Source organism: Phacochoerus africanus, chromosome 5, assembly GCF_016906955.1.
Source record: "Phacochoerus africanus isolate WHEZ1 chromosome 5, ROS_Pafr_v1, whole genome shotgun sequence".
Lineage (NCBI taxonomy): Eukaryota > Metazoa > Chordata > Mammalia > Artiodactyla > Suidae > Phacochoerus > Phacochoerus africanus.
The window spans coordinates 53,546,048-53,565,798 of record NC_062548.1 but is presented as its reverse complement, the minus strand read 5'-3'; the positions used below and the strand labels follow the sequence as shown (position 1 = coordinate 53,565,798).

The 19,751-nt window shown below is 53.3% G+C and overlaps 2 protein-coding genes across 2 annotated transcripts in view; one reads left to right on the top strand and one right to left on the bottom strand.

The window, feature by feature from the left end:
- The first annotated feature begins 547 nt into the window (after window positions 1-547).
- Window positions 548-2,153, top strand: GPR45 (G protein-coupled receptor 45). Its single transcript, XM_047779187.1, has one exon. The coding sequence runs from the start codon at window positions 613-615 to the stop codon at window positions 1,900-1,902; it is 1,290 nt and encodes a 429-aa protein (XP_047635143.1). The 5' UTR covers window positions 548-612; the 3' UTR covers window positions 1,903-2,153.
- A 13,198-nt stretch (window positions 2,154-15,351) lies between these two features.
- Window positions 15,352-19,751, bottom strand: part of TGFBRAP1 (transforming growth factor beta receptor associated protein 1) — a 49,670-nt gene continuing 45,270 nt past the window's right edge. Inside the window, exons 11-12 of the mRNA XM_047781323.1 lie at window positions 18,583-19,016; window positions 15,352-16,834 (exon numbers count right to left, since the gene is read on the bottom strand). Of these exons, the coding sequence (XP_047637279.1) occupies window positions 16,658-16,834; window positions 18,583-19,016 (611 nt within the window). The 3' untranslated portion in view covers window positions 15,352-16,657. The remainder of the gene's footprint in view (window positions 16,835-18,582; window positions 19,017-19,751) is intronic.

Below are 19,751 nucleotides of genomic sequence, written 5' to 3'. Positions count from 1 at the left end.
CCAAAGCTTCATTGGCTCAGGCTGCTTACAAGTCAAGCAATTTAAAAAAATGCTTATTGGGGAAAAAAAAAAAAAAAAAACATGCTTATTTGGAGTTCCCCTCATGGCACAGCACAAATGAATCCGACTGTATCCATGAAGATGCGGATTTGATTCCTGGCTGTGCTCAGTGGGTTAAGGATCCTTCATTGCTGTGGCTGTGGTGTAGGCCAGCAGCTGCAGCTCTGATTCCACCCTTAGCCTGGGAACTTCCTGTATGCATTGGATGTGGCCCTAAAAAGAAAGAAAAAAAAAATGCTTATTGCACAAAGATTGATTACAAAGCCTTCACTTCTGGGCCCCACAAGGCAGTCTGATTAGGTCCCCGGTTATGTGGCAAGGCTCAGAGTGTCTGTGAAGACCAAGCCACCCCCAAGTGGCAAATCACTGAGTCATTAGTTCTCTCCACTGGTGCTTAGAACACCTGTAAAATGGAACTTGCTTTGTTCAACCAGCGCTTGGAAGGTCTGACTCCCTTCTCCTTGGTGCTTCTTTGCTCCAGGCCACAGAGAGCGTCCAAATAGGAGGCTGTGGGCATAGTCGGTTGTCACGGAGATGACGAGGCTGTGATTGATGAAGTGCAGATCCCAGCCAGTGCTCCCAAAGAAAGACGCTCCTCCCGGCCCTTCCGGCTCCCTCGAGATCCCAGTCAGCAGGGAGGAAGATGCAGTCGGCAGACAGAACGCGGCAGCCCCCCAAGCGCTGAGGGCTCCCTCCGCTCCTTCCGGCCCCAGCCCCAGGATCTCCTCCACCATGGCCTGCAACAGCACGTCCATCCAGACCGACGAATCTGCACCGCAGAACGGGAGCCTTGGGGAGGATTCCGGGGCGCCCGCCCCGCTCAGGATGTCCCTGGCGGTAGTCATGATGCTGATGATCGTGGTGGGTTTCCTTGGAAACGCCGTGGTCTGCATCATCGTGTACCAGCGGCCGGCCATGCGCTCGGCCATCAACCTGCTTCTGGCCACGCTGGCCTTCTCCGACATCATGCTGTCCCTGTGCTGCATGCCCTTCACGGCTGTCACCCTGATCACGGTCCACTGGCACTTCGGGGACTACTTCTGCCGGCTCTCTGCCACCCTCTACTGGTTCTTTGTCCTGGAGGGCGTGGCCATCCTGCTCATCATCAGCGTGGACCGCTTTCTCATCATCGTCCAGCGCCAGGACAGGCTGAACCCGCGCAGGGCCAAGGTGATCATCGCCGCGTCCTGGGCGCTGTCCTTCTGCGTCTCGGCACCCTCGCTGGCCGGCTGGACACTGGTGGAGGTCCCGGCGCGGGCCCCGCAGTGCGTGCTGGGCTACACTGAGGGCCCGGGAGGCCGCGCCTACGTGCTGCTGCTGGTGGGCGCCGCCTTCTTTGTGCCCTTCGCCGTGATGCTGTGCTCCTACCTGGGCATCCTGCACACCGTGCGCAAGAACGCCGTCCGCGTGCACAACCAGTCCGACAGTCTGGACCTGCGGCGGCTGCCCCGCGCCGGGCTGCGGCGGCTCCAGCGGCACCAGCAGGTCAGCCTGGACCTGAGCTTCAAAACCAAGGCCTTCACCACCATCCTGATCCTCTTTGTGGGCTTCTCGCTGTGCTGGCTGCCGCACTCGGTCTACAGCCTGCTGTCCGTGTTCAGTCGGCGCTTCTACTGCGGCCCCTCGTTCTACACCACCAGCTCCTGTGTCCTGTGGCTCAGCTACCTCAAGTCCGTCTTCAACCCCATCGTCTACTGCTGGAAGATCAAGAAGTTCCGCGAGGCCTGCCTGGAGCTGCTGCCCCAGACCTTCCAGATCCTCCCCAAAGTGCCTGAGCGGATCCGGAGGCGAATCCAGCCGAGTACCGTCTACGCGTGCCCTGAAAACCAGTCCGCCGTGTAGGGGAGGCCGACGCACCCCCTGGCCTGCGGCGCGGGGCCCCGCCTCCTCTGCTTGCCTCCACGGGGGCTTCTCCATCGCCAGCACTCTGTGGGGGCCTCTTAAGCACAAAGGGACTCATTTGTTACCAGGTGAGCTGCGGGCTCGCAAGGTTGCCAGATGAATTATTTTTGTTTCTAACGGCAGAAGAAACAATGTGTGGCTCTCAAGGAAACTGGACAGTGGTGAAGACGAAATGGGAAGTGAGTGGGTGATGGAGGAGTGGGGCACCCTTAGGGAGGGGACAGGGAGGGAAGTTGGCTGGGGGCTGGGGGTAGGAGGAAGCTTTGTCTAAAGAGCCCTCCCTGCACCTGCCTCCAGGATCCCCTCCACACCCTGGGCAGTTTCCATCCTGAGAAACCCAAAAGGTTCGATTCATCTCGTGGATCCTGAACCGTCTTGGGCACCAGTGTTCTCCAGAGGCTGTATGATTGCGGCTGTGCGTTGTGGAAACACAAAGGGTTCTTGGCACTGGTCGGGTGTGAATGTCCATGATGCCAGAGCATCCCTTCTATAAACCAAAGTCACGCTGGGAAGCGGGGAGCACCTGTGCTTTTCAGCTCCCCAGGGTGACCCATGGGAGGCCTCGGTGGCTTGAATCCCAGAGAATGTTCAGGGCAGCTCAGCTGAAAGGAGAAACCCACCCCAGCCTTCGTGCCAGTCTTTGACGCCCTACCTGGCCAGGCCCATCTAGGACGGGGGCTTTTCCAGAAGCCCATCACCTCCCTGCCTGCTGTCACAGCCCCTGGTCCCTGGGCCCCCCGTTCTCATTCCATCTGTCCCCGTGTGCAAGAACCACACTCCTGTAATTCGTCTTTTCAGCAAGTTCTTGTAGTGACTTACTTTTGGTCTCAGGAGTGGCCGGGGGGCTTTGCTGACGGGTTTCTCCCGGCCCCCTGAGGCCACCACATGTGTCCAGCGCTGGGCCTCCCCCCGCGGGCTGCCCCCTGACCTCTGTTCCTCTACCTCATTCAGGGCCACAGGAATCTGACCCCTGCCCTCGGGGTCAGTCACCTCCTGGGACCTCGGTCCCCCAGTCCGGGCAGGACTGGAGTCCCAGGAGGGCAGGGCCTAGAGGGGACCATTCTCCTTGTCCCAAACACCCAGCCCCTATGCCCAGGGCCACCATTACCAGCGGGAGCTTCTGACACGGGAGTGACCTTCCTGAGTTCAGGGCGCACGGGTGAGGCCACAGAGTCTCCTTACAGTTCCAGATCCGAGCAAAGTGGGGAGTTTAAGGAGAACTTGAGAAAAGATGACTCGAGGTCTAACTCTCTCAGGAACAAGTCATAGGGCCTTGCTTGCTTCACCCACTTCTCTGGGCCTCCACTTCCCCACCCGCCAAGCAGGGCAGCAGGTTGAGATGGTATCTGCTTTCCTGCCACCTACCTGATGCTCTGATCCCCACCTCCGTCTGTTTATCCATTCAGTGAGCACTTATTAAGTGTCCCTGAGATGCAAGGCACTGCAGGAGATGGTGACGAGGGGCAGGGGCTCAGCCCCAAAAGGCAGCTGATTTATCTCAGGATAATCGTAAGGCACACTTGGCGTCATGCACAGAAGCCCCTCTTGTGTTTGTCTTCTCATTTCCTTCCCGAGGTTGTATTCCTTCCCCCCGCCCACGCCGCCTTCTCTTGCTCTCCTCCCAGGACCAAGGCAGGAAAAAAGGGAACATCATTTACATGAATCTAGGACGGGGGCTTTTCCAGAAAATGATTGGCACCTTTTCTCACCAACTTCACCCTCGTTTTTGACCTGCCCTCCCCCCAGACCCTTTTATACCCAGAGAGAGGGGGCAGCAGGGAGAGAGAGAGAAGGAGCTAGAAGATGGGCCACGGGTCTGTGATTGATTGATGAGGGTCCCGTCACTTCTCTGTCCCCAGTGCCCCCAGCAAGGCCAGAGTTGCGTGGCCTCCGTGGTGTACAAGAGCACAGCCAGACCACCAAGGGGACCAGGGACCAGGCCTCTGGGATCCTCCCTCTGCCAGCGGGCATTGAAGAGAATGGTCTTCAGGAGTCTTGAGTAAAAGAGAAATCACAAAACTGAATGAGCAAAGGCACCCAAATTTACATCGATCAGTGTTCTCTGATGTATGTTGGACCGTAACATATATGTTTCAAAGTAATAATTTTGTATATATTTTAAATAAAGTATTCTTGTTCTTTCAGTGTATAAGACTGTGTTCTTGCCAGAATTAGCACCAGGGCCACAACTAGTAAGCCACGAGTCTGGGGTCCACACCTTGGAACACGCCATCACTTCTGGAAGCCTGGAATCTGGAAGCCACTAGCCAAGCTGCAGAGCCCAAAGGACAATACAGATCAGATGGCACCAGGAGACTGAGTGGTTTGGGGGGGGGGGTCATAACAGGGCTCCCACATTTTAAACCTCCCCCCCCACCCCCCAGTAACTCCAGCTGGCTGGTTTCCACCCCTGACTTTCACTTTGTGCCCTCGGGAGTCTCTGCAGCCCTGCTGAGCCTTAAACTTGGAGGTCCTTAGATACTATGTAAATTCCAAGTTCTTGTCCCCTTCACTGAAGCCTGTAGGGCAACCACTGCTTCTTTGTATTTTGTCTTCATCTTCTCTCCGGCCTTGGGCTTCATGCAAACTCTGGGCAGTGACTGGAGTGTGATAGCCCCTGGGCCCCATGGGAGAGCCTAGCCTCAGAAAATGAGACACAGTAAGTTTCAGAAGTGTCCTCCTAATTCTGACCCCTTGGAAAAATCACCACCTTGTCGTCGGGAATCTTGGCCCCTGCTGTTAAGGTGACAGAGGAGCAAAATTTCTCTAGGCCGTTTTGTCAACTGAAATGAGCAGGAAACTCTAGATCAGGCATTCCCATGGTGGTGCTGCAGGAACTAACCTGACAAGTATCCATGAGGACGTGGGTTCAATCCCTGGCCTTGTTCAGTGGGTCAAGGATCTGGCATTGCTGTGGCTGTGGTGTAGGCTGGCAGTTGCAGCCCTGATTCGACCCCTAGGCTGGGAACTTCCACCTGCCATGGGTGCGGCCCAGAAAAAGACCAAAAAAAAAAAAATAAGATCAATTCCCACGGCTACCTTGATCCCTGGTATACTTTCCCCAACATGATGTATAGCACATGCTTTTTTCAGACTACAAACGCCACCTCCTTTATTATTTCTGAGGTTGCTCTGTGCTCCTTGTTCACACTGTGGGCAGCCCTGCTCAGGAGTCCCTGGAGTCTTGGGGAGCAGAAGTTGGGTGGAGGGAATAGCACGTTCCCAGCCCAGCGCCACCTGCTCTGTGAGATTCAGGCAAATGATTCTTCCTCCAGGTTCCTAGTCTCCTAAATGATGGAGACGCTCCCAGCCAGAGGCCACATGAAGAATACATGAAATAGTGTATATGAGGGTCTAGTCCAATGTCAGGGTCATGGTAGGGCTGGCTCTCTGGGGCAGAGTTCATTAGACTTGTGCTGTCAACCTGCTCGAAGGCCCAGGACACAACATTCACTGAAGCCAGGAACAGGGAACCAATGGCCCGAAATGACCTCTTCCTTCCAGGGGAAACTCTGCCTGTGCTGTGAGTCCACCTCCCTGGGCTGTTAGGGGGTGGGGGGATGGTGTTGGTGTAACCCCACTACAAAGACCCAGGAAGCAACCCAAGGTCTCACCCCACTGTTCTCAGTGACTCCGAGGTCTGCAGAGAGCTGGGTAGGGTAACTGGGCACGCAGGGATACGGGTGGAAAAGGGTGCATGGGCAGGGCTGCTGTAACAGAGCCCCCAAGGCTAACTTTAAGACATAACCCCACTCCCTCTCAAGAAAGTCCCAGTAGCAAGGCGCGCCCTCTGCCCATGTGGTTGTTCAGAACGCAGGTTCCTCCCATCTCAGTCTCTGTTGTCCACACCTCTGTGGTCAGTCTGGGCAGCAACCAGGTTGTGTCCCAGCCCTTGACACAAAAGAGTGGAGGAAGGGGGAATACAGCACAAACACCCTCCCTACACTTCCCTGCTACTGAGTCTAGTCACATGACCCTGCCAGCTGAAAGGAGGCTGGGAGATGGAGCCACATAACCCCCCAGCTGTAAAGGAAGCTGGGAGACAAGTCACATTATGCTACCAGCTGTAAGGCTGAGAGACTAGTAATATGACCCCATCAGATGCATAGGAGACTGTGGGAGGCATCATGTGACCCCATCAGCTGCCAAGGAAGTGGGGAGTTGGGTCACATGACCCCATGAGTTGCAAAGGTGACTGGGAGACCAGTCACATGCTCCCACTGGCTGAAAGGAGATGGATGATGAGTCACATGATCCCACCAACAGCAAGGCCACCTCTCAGCCTTCTTTGAGTTTTGGGGTCATATGACTCAACTCCCATCCACCTCTTTAGCTCGAAGGCAGTGACTGGTCTCCCAGCCTGCTTTACAGGTCATGGGGTCAACTTCGGTTCAGTGGGTGGAGTCATGCAACTCCATCTCCCAGGCTGCTTTGCAGTCCGTGGTGTTATGTCACTCCTATCCCAGCCCCCTTGCAGCTGCTGTGGTCCTGTGACTCTCTCCCAGCCTGCTTTGCAGCTAGTGGGGTCTTGTGATTTGGCTCCCTTCTTCCTTTCAGCAGGTGGAGTGAGTCATGTGACTCCATCTCCTACCTGCTTTGCAACTGATGGGGTCATGTGACTGGTCTCCCAGACTCCTTAGCAGTTGGCTTTGTCATATGATTCATCTCTCAGCCTCTTTTGCAGTTGGTGAGGTTGTGTGACTGATCTCCCTGCCTCTGTTCACCTGGTGGGGTCCTATGAGACATATCATGTGACCCCTCCAGTGGCAAAGGAGGCTGGGAGAGTGATTTCCTAGCCAAGAGGCCCTTTGTCCAGTTTTAGCTTTGTCAACAGGGAAGGAGTTGGGGGCTTCTCAGGAGTCTCTACCAGGATGTTGCATGATCTTGAAAAACAGCCTTAGAACACATGAATATTCCCAAATCATAAGTACAGATTTCATAATGAGAATTTTCTCACTGTGAAATAAACATATCATCTCTTTACTGCTAGCCCCCAATGCCTGGGAACCTACCTCCAGATACAAAATTGCATGCATGTTCATGCCTGGGCTGAGGTGAGCATCACCACAGTTACACACAAGTGTTGGAGAATTCGTAGCCACAGAGGGCTGACTTTTGCCAGGATAAACAATTCTCCATTTAAAACAACAGTCAAGGAGTTCCCATCGTGGCGCAGTGGTTAACGAATCCGACTAGGAGCCATGAGGTTGCGGGTTCGATCCCCGGCCTTGCTCAGTGGGTTAACAGATCCAATGTTGCCATGAACTGTGGTGTAGGTCGCAGATGCGGCTTGAGTCCCGCATTGCTGTGGCTCTGGCGTAGGCTGGTAGCTACAGCTCCGATTAGACCCCTACCCTGGGAACCTCCATATGCCACGGGAGTGGCCCAAGAAATGGCAAAAAGACAAAAATAAATAAATAAATAAATAAGTAAAACAGTTAAGAGCGATGAGGCCGACTCTTTCAAGAATTTGATTACTTTAAAGAAAAGGTCATAATGTCACAGCTTTGTCTCTTGGAGGGCACTGAACAGGTTGCTGATGGCTCAGAGTATGGGAGCCTTGGGCCAGGACATAGTGATTGAACTACTCAAGGAAAGGGAGGGCTGGGGCCCTGGGGGCACTTACATCTGGATCGTGTAAGATTAAAAGGATGTTTGAACACAAGACGTGGTGTGTGTGTGTGTGTGTGAGTGTGCATGTGCACGCGCACATGTTATTGTGGGCAGGCGTCAGAGGGCACTGTAGCCAACAGTTATAATTTACCTTCCACTGTCTCCCCTTCTGTCCTGGAGGAGCTGGGGACAAGGAGTTGTAGGAACCAGAGAGGTGCCCGGCTCACACAGGGAGCTAGGGAGGGGCTGCAGCCCAGAGAGATGTTTCCTAATTAGTCTGATGGGAACAGAAGGAACTCATCTGTGTGGGAAAAACTCAGATGTGACTAGAACCTTCCCTTCTGCAATCAGAAATCTGAGGGTGCTCCTGGGCCAGTTCAGCCTCAGAAGGGTCAGGGTAACGCCTCACAGTCCCCAAGGCCAAGGTACTAAGGACAATGACACCTGGTGGGCACATTCCAGCTCCTCTGCGCTCTCTTCTGTATCACTGGCATCTGCTGTCCCTTTGCCAAGCCCTCCAGCCAAGGGAGAAAAATAGCCAAGCTCATTTTTGGAAGTTTTTGTTGTTGTTGTTGTTGTTGTTTTTGTCTTTTTAGGGCCACACCTGCAGCATATAGAAGTTCCCAGGCTAGAGGTCGAACAGGAGCTGCAGCTGCCAGCCTACACTGCAGCGGGTTCGTTAACCACTGAGCCACGGAAGGAACTCCCCGGAAGCTTTTTTTTTTTTTAAAGACGGAGTTGCAGCTCCTTATTCACTGTCCTTTCGGGACCCCTTTTCTCCTTTCCTCCCTCGTTGCTGCCGTCCCCCTTGGTTCGATGTTTTGCTGTGGTATCAAGAAGACTTCAAGTGTTTCACGAACTGTGAAGACAGGGTCCCTCACCTCACCGTAAAAGAGAAACAGATGTGAGTGATTTTAGAAATGCATAAGGTCCAGTGCAAGGTGCATTTGGCCTTCAAAGCCTGCACAATGGGACGGGAGGGAGAAACACTGGGCAGCAGGGTCTCCCCAAGACTTCCATTGTCCCAGGATTTACTGGGCCCTAAAGGAAGCAAGTGGTCGAGGCTCCCAGGAAGTGTTTTCCCCCCTCCGGGATGCTGGGGGCTGCTGAGAGCATCCGCTCTGGCCCGCAGGGGATAGAGAGAACCTGCCGACTTCCTGTGTTCTCTAAGGAATGACGTTCTAGGAGTTCCCCTCATGCTTCAGTGGTTAACGAATCTGACTAGCATCCATGGGGATGCAGGTTCGATCCCTGGCCTCGCTCAGTGGGTTAAGGACTCGATGTTGCTGTGAGCTGTGGTGTAGGTCGCAGACATGGCTTGAATTCTGCTTTACTGTGTCTGTGGCGTAGGCTGGCAGCTACAGCTCTGATTGGACCGTTAGCCTGGGAACTTCCATATGCCACAGGGCGGCCCTAAAAAGACAGAAAAAAAAAAGGAATGATGTTTTACTAGGTTTTTGTCTCGCAGAGTCTAAATCTCTGTTACAGCTTCCTGTGAACTGACAGATCCTCTTCCGCCCTCAGAGCCCTTCACTTCCCAGCCCCCGTCTCCATTTTTCTTGGCTCTTTCCTTTTCAGAGGATGCAATAAGCAGATACGGGTAGTTCTTAACTAGACATGAGTGGACTCTAAACTTTAAGGTTTAGATTTAGATTCTGTAAGAGGATGGTGTAGGCCAGCGGCTGTAGCTCCGATTAGACCCCTAGCTTGGGAATGTCCGTATGCCTTGGGTACAGCCCTAGTAAAGACAAAAAAAAAAAAAAAGATTTTTCTTTCTAGTCTTTTTAAATTACATTTTCAAAAAGCATATATTCGTTTGCAAATTTCAGACCATACTTCACCATGACTTTTTAGCCTAACTTTCTGGTGTTTTTTTTTTTTTTTTTCCATGTTTTGAAGTGATTTCTAAACGTCTCTTACATGGACGCACCACAAGTTAAGTTTTTTTTTTTTATCTTTTGTCTTTTTTTTGTTGTTGTTGTTGTTGTTGCTATTTCTTGGGCCTCTCCCGCGGCATATGGAGGTTCCCAGGCTAGGGGTCGAATCGGAGCTGTAGCCACCGGCCTACGCCAGAGCCACAGCAACGCGGGATCCGAGCCGCGTCTGCAACCTACACCACAGCTCACGGCAACGCCGGATCGTTAACCCACTGAGCGAGGGCAGGGACCGAACCCGAAACCTCATGGCTCCTAGTCGGATTTGTTAACCACTGCGCCACAACGGGAACTCCTCCCAAGCTAAGTTATTTAAGTACTCCTTGTTTTGATTTTTTTTTCTCTTTTCCACTGTTTTTAAGAGTCATGGGAGTTCATCTGTGGCATAGTGGAAATGAATCCAAATCCAACTAGTATCCATGAGGATTCAGGTTTGATCCCTGGTCTCACTCAATGGGTTAAGGACCCTGAGTTGCTGTGACTGTGGCGTAGGCTTCAATTTGATCCCTAGCCTGGGACTTTCCATGTGCTGTAGGTACAGCCATAAAAAGCAAGAAAAAAAAAAAATCTGTATGGTGTTCCCGTTGCGGCTCAGTGGGTTAAGGACCTAATGTTGCCATAAACTGCGGTATAGGTCATGGATGCAGCTCAGATCCTGCATTGCTGTGGCTGTGGTGTAGGCCAGCAGCTGCAGCTCTGATTCCACCCCTGGCCTGGGAACCTCCGTATGCCACGGGTACAGCCACAAAAAGAAAAAAAAAAGGCTATATTTTCTGTATTCTGATGCTTTAACGTTCTGAGGCCTGGCTAACCCTGGAGAGTTGGCCACTCCAAGGGCTGGCTAGTTCCTAGAGACAGTAAACAATTCACCTACTAGCTGGTCCAAATGCAGACCAGTTCACCCAGAGCCCATTCCCACCACCTCTATGGAGGGCCCACTTTCAGAGCTAATATCTGCCTGATCTAGTCACTGGCGGTGGGGTAACTAAATATACTGCTTAAAAACCATGAAATGGACTATTATTCAGCCTTAAAAAGGAAGGAAATTCTGACATATGCTACAAGATAGATGATTTTGAGGACCTTAAGCTGAGTGAGATAAGCCAGAGTATCAAATATGCTGGACAATGGAGTTCCCGTCGTGGCACAGCAGAAACAAATCCAACAGGAACCATGAGGTTTTGGGTTCAATCCCTGGCCTCGATCTGTGGGTTAAGGATCTGGCATTGCTGTGAGCTGTGGCATAGGTCACAGACACATCTCAGATCTGGCGTTGCTGTAGCTATGGTATAGGCTGGCAGCGACAGCTCCCATTAGACCCCTAGCCTGGGAACCTCCATATGCTGCAGGTGCGGCCCTAAAAAGACAATAAATAAATAAACAAATATGCTGGACAAATACCGCACGGGGATTGTACTCATATTGTACAGTCATAGGGTATCTGGACTTCTCAGATAGAAATGACAAGGGTGGGGCCCAGGGCCTGGGGGGATGGAGTCAGTGTTTCATGAGGACCAGAGTTTCTGTTTGGCAAGATGAAAATGTTGGAGAGATGGCCGGTGGGATGCTTGTCCAGCATTGTGAACGTGCATGGAGAAATGGTTAAAACGGTGAATTTTATGTTCCATGCATTTTATCACAGTAAAAGAATCCATGAAAATGGAGAGAAAACAAACATGCATGGAAAATGCATTTAACTATAGTCATACTAGTAGTTCTGATTGGACTGGAGTAGGCACAGGTGACTGTGGAAGTCCCAATAGGGGATCATAGATAAAGAGGGAAACCTGTGGGAGTTCCCGTCATGGCGCAGTGGGAATGAATCTGACTAGGAACCATGAGGTTGTGGCTTCGATCCCTGGCCTCACCCAGTGGTTTAAAGATCTGGCATTGCTGTAAGCTGTGGTGTAGACCAGCGGTGGCTACAGCTCCAATTTGACCCCTAGCCTGGGAACCTCCATATGCAGCAGGTGCGGCCCTCGAAAGCCAAAAAAAAAAAAAGAGGGACACCTGGGAGATGTTGGGAGACCACTGCAAGCTCAAGAAAACCATCAGCAGAACAAGGCAGGCTTGCTTAATGAGTGGAAGTGCCAGAATTGCCTCAGGTCATTGGGTAGGGGATGGAGTGAGGCCTGCATTCAGATTCAGACCTAGAGCAAGAGTTTGAATACTACCCCTCAGCCAATTTGAATACACACCTAACGGGATACTAAGGAAGAGCTACTACTCCCAGAAAGGAAGAGGCGGGCCTTTCTGACCCCCACGCCCCTTGGAGGATAAAACTTTCGGCTGTCAGGATTCTTGGGCAGAGCTTTTTTCTTGCATCTCTTACAAACGTCCTACCCTAATAAGCCTGTTTCTTGCCTATCACTTTGTCTCTCGCCGAATTCCTTCTGCGTGGAGGGATAAAGAACCTGAACCTCAGTAAATCCAGACACAGGGTGAGTAACTAGCATTTAAAATCGTGGTTTTAAGTCCCAATCTGGCATTAGGTTGGGTTCGAGACCCAATCTGTGTTTTGGCTGGGTTTAAGTCCCGGCACGTGGGTTCAAGCCCCAATTTGACTTCTGGCTGTGTTCAGTGCTGTTGGTTTCAGTGCGGTAATTTTTCTTTTTTTTTTTGGCAAGAAAATTTTCTGTTTACTCATATAAAGTGAATAAATTCTTGTAAGTTAAGTGAAATCAAAGAAATCAAATCAGAGTTCCGGTCATGGGTCAGTAGTTAATGAACCTGACTAGTATCCATGAGGATGTGGGTTCGATCCCTGGCATCACTCAATGGGTTAAGGATCTGGTGTTGCAGTGGCTGTGGTGCAGGCTGGTAGCTGCAGTTCCGATTCGACCCCTAGCCTGGGAACCTCCGTATGCCGTGGGTGTGCCCTCAAGAAATCAAATGCCCTTAGGAGCATGTACACAATTGGGAAAATGCCCTTCATTCTAATTCTCAGGAAAGCCTAAGTTCAGCATTTCAGTTTTAGTTCTTTATTTACGCCACACCCAAGGCAAGTGGAAGTTCCCAGACCAGGGATTGAACCTAGACCACAGAAGCATCCTGAGCCATTGCAGTGACAACACTGGATCCTTAGCCCACTGAGCTACCAGGGAACTCTTATATTTTACATATTGATGAACTTAAGTCAATTGCTGTCTGTAAGTCAGCAATGTATTGAAAAAGAATTTTGCAATAGACCTGGGGGTTTGGCTGGGATGTGCTGATTTCTGAAGTGGGAAAGGGCAGTCCTCAGTCCACCATGCACCCGCTGCTCCCAGCAAACCGTAACCATGTGAGCGGCAGGACAGAGGCCAAGGCTGGCAAGTGAGCAGGATGGCAGCAACAACGCCTCTCATGCTTGTCCTGTTCCTGCTTCCCCAGCTTAGTCAGAAACAAATCGAACCTGAAAAGGAAAAGCTGGTAAATCTAGCGAGACGAAGGAAAGAGTCCTCTAGAGAGGGGATTGGTCATGGTGAAGGGCTGTGGAAGCCAGAGCCCCTGAGAACAGGTAAAGCAATGCTCAGCCCAGACTGGAAGGCGCTGGAGCAAAGGGCACCCGAAACCTGCTTTTGCAAAGGGCAGCTGGAGCCAGTGGGCGTGGGCCACACCCAGGGCTTGTCCTGGTCACAATGAGATTCTGGGAGCAGATGCACTGCTGCGCCTCAGTGGGGACCTGCAGAGGAGCTTCTGTGCTGGGTGCTTCCCCGAGCCCCAGATCTGACAGGGCAGCATCTGGTATCAGGGCCTGGACCGCCTTCTCCTTTGCGCTGCTTCTCTGCTCGAAACCCAGGGCTGACACCCGAGGGTCCCCAGATACCTGCTGGGGCCACCTCCAGGCTGTGGATGGCACCACGTGGTTTCGCAGAGGTGGCTTTCCAGGACCGCCACTGATGTGCTTTGGCCAGTGAGACCGGGGCTGTCCCACACCTGCTGACCACGTCTTACCACCCAAGTCACATGTGGCTGTTGCCTCGTGGGTGTGGCTTTCCAGTTCCTTCTTGCTGGACCACGTGGTCCAGATTCCTGCACCTCCTCCTTCCACAGCCCCACTTCCAGCAAATGGGGTGTGAGTATCTAATTCCACCGACGCCAGTCACAGCCCATTTAGCAAGTCAGGCGCCAGGCTTTGCCCCCACCGGCGATCCATCAGGACCTCAATCCACAGGGCTGTTTTCTCTCAGCCACTTTGTCTGAATCCGTGATCTCTTCTTTTCCAGCCAGGATGGCCAGCCCAGGTCCCCCATTCCTCCCCCTAATATGCTAATGAGCCCTAAGTGCCAATGACACTGGAGTGAGAGAAGTGGCTGAGCATGGGCACCCTGGCTGGTTTCCGGTTTCCTCTTTTGCGGTCAGTAAAGCATCGGTGGGGAAACCTGTAGGCGGGGACCACAGCTCCCACCCACTGTGGCCCCAAGAAAGTCACCCCAACAACCTGCACCTCAAAATATGGATGACTCACCACAGCTCGCCCTTCCACCTCCCACACCTCCTTGGGCTTGACCAGCCCTATGGCAGGCAGGTCGGCTTAGATCGCTCGGGGGCTCTCAGTTGGGAACGGGCCCTCGCCCCCAGCTGGTGCAGGACCTGGATGGAAGAAGGGGCTGTGAGATACACACAACAGGATTTCTAGAAGTGCTGCGATGAATGGGGTTCTAAGGGATGAATTAAAATTTAAAGGGTGAGATTTAGACAAAGTATTTATTCGAGGGAGTAGAAATATAAAGACAGCAAGCTTGCCTTGGGAGTGTTTGGCTAAAGGGGTGCTAAGTGCAGTTCTCTTGTGCGTCAGCGGGTTAAGGATCTGTTGTCACTGCTGTCCCGTGGGTTTGATCCCTGGCCCCGGAACTTCCACATGCCGTGGATGTGGCCAAAAAAGATTTAAAAAATAAATAAAAATAAAGGGGTGAGAAGCCACCAGAAATCATTAGAGGAAGTACACAGAATTAAAGAATTTTAATAAAATCAATATTTCCATATGTACACCTTGGGTATCTGGGACCTGGTCCGGGCCGAGAGTAAACCTGCGAGGACCACAGCGTCTACAGGAGAGTGAGTGGGAAGCAGGGCTGCTCCAGACGTGTGGTGCACTGCAATTCCAGGCTGGCACCCACAGCCTGCAAGGTCCTCCTGCCAGCACATCCCTAGGCTCAGGCACGGACCTTCCAGCTCTGAGCGCAGGCCTGAGGTGCCACAGCCCCCACGACACTCCCACAGGGATACTTGATAAGTGACAGCACAGAAACAGCTTGTGAAATTAAAGTCTTGCCCATAGAATACTCATGTCCATGTCCACTGAGTCCATCCCTGCTGCTTTGACTGGGACGGTTACACAGCACCTACCTCGGGGAGAAAAGGGCCAAGAGGGGTTCTAATTGCTCTGTTCACCGCACAGTCACAAAACAGCAGGCCTTGAGAAAGACCCGTGCGTTTCTTTCAAAAATACGATTTGAGAAAAGGGAGAGTTAAGACAGGTGAGAGCAAGGTGATGCTTTTTAATAATTCTGCACAGAATTCTGCTGTGTCCAAGGATGTGGAAGAGACAGAAAACTGTTCACCTTTAGTGCCCATTATTCTAAAGGAAAACAGGCATTTCAAGATATGGATTGACGTTCAGCGAAGGGAAAGACATGTGTCCCCAAATTAGGGAGTCACCAGAAGGCTTTTCCAGGACTGCACCCACGCCTAGAGAGACGGTGCTTTGAAAAGTGCAGTGTCCCATGTACTGTCACCTGTCCTCAGGAATGAACCCAGACTCACAAGTGGTGACGATAAGGCGTCTGGAAACGTGACCCTCCTTCAATCACCGCAGGGGAAGGCTCAGGACCCGCTTACACAGCACACGGCTAAGTTATGGAATTTCTCCATCATTTATTCCTTAGAAATTGAGACCCAGTAGGAAAGAGCATGGATGTCTTTGCTTTCCGGCCTGGGCAGGATCCCAAGAGGAGAGACTGTAGACCATTATTAGTACAGAAAATGTTTTTCCGGAACAGGGGCTGATCTGTGTCCCCGTCCGTAAGGCCTGGACTGGAGGGAGGGATGGCTCCCAGGGTCCCCTGGTCACACATAGGCTGATGAGAGGCTGCCAGGCCGCACGGCTGGGGACATGGCCTTTTATTGTTAGTCCCTGATAGAGTCAATCCCCGCCAGGAAGAAATGCAGAAGAGGGCAGTGAAATAACCACAGCGTCAGCTTCCTTGGGGACGCCGGGTCTGTGAGGCTGGGGAGCATCTGTCCCCTCTGTCCCGTGTGTGCAGGAGGCCACGGGGCAGGGGGTAAAGTGTTGGAGGTAAGGCGGCCTGACTGGACTTCCTCGCAGGCAGCACTCCCTCGGGAGGAGGTGGATTCCCCGTCACTGAGCAGCGGCTGTCACCCATGGCCAGCCCCACCCAGGCCACCCTGCAGGGTATACTTGGCTTGGTGTCCCCGGCCTTTCGCTTTTCACCCAAGTCATCAGAGGATACATTTTAACAAGGAAAAACGTCCCTAACGAACATGACAGGTGCACTGCTGAACGAGAGAGAAACCACAAAGAGGATGTAACTTTAAATAAAAACTTCCAGTCCAACACGGCCATCGTGGAGTTTCGAACCAGCAGACGGTGTGGGTTTCGTCCCTGCCACCGACTTCCAGACCCATGTCCTCAGGGCCCTCACTGTGAGGCATCCAGAGTGAATGAATTTACCCAAAGCGGGGGCTTGGGTGCACAGGCAGGCCTTTTGGGGGGTGGGGGGTGGGGGGTGGGGTGGGAAGGAACAGATACTTCCCTAAGGTCCACGGTCCCCAGGGCAGAGCCCGAGATGGGGCCAGCGGCCGATCGGTGAGGATGAGGATGGTGCCCCCCACCCCCACCCCCCGCCACCGGTCCCCATGGAGCAGACATTTCCAGAGCACATGTGCATCTACAGATCGGGGCACGGTGGGGGGGTTGTCTGGGTGGCGAGGGGGGGCGGTGTCTGGGAAGAGTCTGGGGTCGTGATGTGCCTGGACAGGCAAGTCTGGCGAGTCTTTGGGGGGACCGTGCATTGACATCCGATGGCTGCGAAGAGCCCATTTCCCAGCATCAGATGCTGTCCCTCGGCCACGGCTGGTGCGAGCGCAGCGGCCTCTGCTCTGGGTGCCCGACAGGCTTGGTGAGGAGCCCCCAGCCAGGCCTGTCAAGTCCGGGCCCCGGGGCTCGGGGAGCGGGGGTTCGTGTGTCTGCTGGCCGCACAGTGGGTGTGGACAAGCCCCCCGTTGGGGAACCTGACAAACGCAGGCTCGGAGAACGGGGTTTGGCACAACTGGCAGAGCTTTTTGTCTGAGAGCCGAACAGAGCTTCCTTTCAGCTTCATCTGCAAAGAGACAGAAAGACAGAGACTTCTGGGACGTCAAGTCACACTGGTTTTCAGAGCTGACACGCATTACCCCGTGGATCACTGATGAGCTCGGCTTTCACATCAATTCCTGAGCTAGAATATTAGAGGTGAAAATAAACACAAACAGCCTCAGGAACTGGAAAAGTCAGAAAGGCTATGCAACTGCCTTCTTTTTTACAGAAGTAATTGCTGGTCTCAGTGGGGCATTTCCCACTGAGACCTTCTCTCAAACATCCGCTGAGTTCGAGTGTATTCAAATAAGGCCTGTTATAAAGTCACACGGTGTTGGAGCTGCAAAGACCATGGGAGCTGTCTAGTTACCTGTTCTCCTCGTTTGCACACAAGGAAAGTGAGGCCCAAATAAGAGACTTAGTCAAAGCCATGTGGTCGATCCATATGGCACGTTCCTGACCAGAGCCAGGAAGTGTCACTTCCTTCCTTTAAAGGTAATTGACCAAACTAACCAAACTTCATTACCCCTGTCTGATAAATAGGCCCCCTGCTCTGCAAGTTAGAAGCCTTTCTGTACAATTCACGCGTGTTGACCCAGCGAGTCAGCCCATTGGCAGGATGGAGGGATGGCCTGGTAAGTCACCTTATTAGTTTCTCTAGTCATTCAACAAACACACATTCAATGGCTTCAAGAGGCTTGGCTCAGGAACAGCAATATAAGTAAAGGAGGTTCTTGCCTCTGAGAACCCCATGCCTAACAGAGAAGGAGGCAACTCCGGGTACATGCAGCGAGTGGGCAGGCAGATGAGGCTCCAGATGAGGCACCAGTCTGCTTTCAGGATGAAAGGTTTCACAAAAGAAAAGACTTGGGTGGGGTTTCAAGTAGGAGTTCACCAGCACAAAATGAGCTAAGAATGTCTCAGGCAGAGGAAAGCAGGGTATGAGAGGAGCCCCCTTGGAAGGTGCACACCTCCTGAGAGCAGTGAGATGAGCGGGACCAGCCTGGGGAGGGAAGCCAGATCTTCCCGCCTGGACTCCCCCCCGCTCCCCCCCCGGGGGGGGGGGGTCCATGGAGGCTCCCCAGCAGGAGGAACACGTGGGTTCCTGCTCTGGGTGCGCAGGCTGGTCCTCTCCAGAGAGAGGTCTCCCCGAGTGAGCTTGGGGAGGCAGCTCCCCCAAATTCCGGCGTGGAAGCCCTAGGCCCCAGGTGAAGGCGCATGGAGGGGGGCCTTGGGTGGTATCGAGGTTGAAGGAATCACGAGGGTGGGGCCCCCACAAGCCCCGGGGGTGGCCCTTACAGGAGAGGAAGAGGCCAGCTGAGCCCTTGGCCTGTGGGATTTGTCACCGCAGCCGGAGAGGACTAGCAGTGCAGTTCTGGCTTGGTTGCAACTCACTCCTTGAAGGTTCTGTGCGGCCCCCGGTGCCTCTGCCTCCGCCCCCTTCTGTGAAAGGGAGACGGTAACGGCCGCGGCTGGGTGAACCAGCTGCGTGGACGAGGCCATCGTGACCTACAGTGTGGAAGGGGCGGTGCACAGCGCTATCCGCGCCTCCCTCGCTCACCCCCGATCCTCAGCGCCTGGCAGGGGAGGGGCTGCGGCCACCGCACACCTGCCCGCCCAGCGCGCACCTCCACTGCCGCACCTGATTCTGGGTGAACAGAATCCCAGCTGGGGCGCGTTGAAGCGATGGAGAAAAAAATGGAGAAAGAACATTTTCCCTTGGGTGCAATCGACCTTGACTTAAATGCCTAACACAGCAAGGCTGGCTCTCACCTTGTCATATTTGTAGATCAGGTTTTCGGACTTGGCCAGGCCCACGGCCACCTGGGTGGTCCTCCGAGCGTGGATGCTGTCCCTCACGGCCCCCGTTAGGAACGGGCAGAGCAGCTGCACCGACCACGAGCCTGGCAGCAGCTGCAGGACCTGAGCGGCGTCAAACTCGGCGGCGTGGCGGTTTAGGAGGTCCACGGCGGCCACGGTCAGCTCAGTCGAGGAGGGACCAGGGCCGAGGTAGAGGGCCAGCAGCAGGTGGAAGAGCCGCTGGCGGTAGGGTGGGTCTCTGCCCTCGGATCGCCACAGGCAGTAGTCCTCCGCCGCCGGGAAGTCCGCCAGCTCATGGACGAGGATGCGCAGGGCGTCCTCGTGCTGCTCCAGCTTCCCATGCAGGATGGCGCTCTCCATAGGAAGCCCGGCGCCCCGGATCCTGTCTGTGAGGTGGGATCCACTGGTTAGAGACGCAGGGCCCAGGCTTCATGGTGCCAGTCTAACCCGCGCTGCCTGCCCAGGGCCCTCGGCTCAAAAACCGGCAAAGCAGGGCTACCACTGGACACCCCACGGGGGGGGGGGGGGGGGGGGGGGCAGAGTTTTGGGGCATCTAGGCAGCTGGCCAGGAAGTCTGCCTGCAAGGTGCCTCAGGAGAAAGTCCACGTGTCCCCCAGGTCACTGGGGCCCAAGCCACATGCTCAGGGTCAGCCAATCAGCGGTATACATTAAATAAGGGTTTTTTTTGTTTGTTTGTTTTACTTATTTGAGGAGGGATTTTATTTTATTTTATTAGCCAGGCCTGCTGCATGCATAAGTTCCCAGGGCAGGGATCAAACTGGCACAAGAGTGACAATACCAAGTCCTTAACCACTAGGCCACCAGGGAATTCCAAATAAGATGTCTTTAAACAGACATATATTAACATGGTTATTGACTGAGTGGTTAATTATTGACTGGTATGGATCAGTCCACAGAAATGTGACCAGGGGTTTTTGGGAACCTGACCCTGAATTTCTCCAGATGAGAGGGCTCAGGAACCACAGATTCAGTTGTGGAGACTTTATAGGACTTGGTGACTCTGGACAATGGGAATGGATCCTAACAGTCAGAACATGGAGTTCACTGCAGCTAAAGAGCAATAGTCATTCACAGGTAAGGACACCCGGAAGCTCCACACT

Bases quoted from the DNA above. Each gene is read 5' to 3' on its own strand.
- GPR45 (XM_047779187.1), top strand. From the start codon at position 613: ATGAAGTGCAGATCCCAGCCAGTGCTCCCAAAGAAAGACGCTCCTCCC.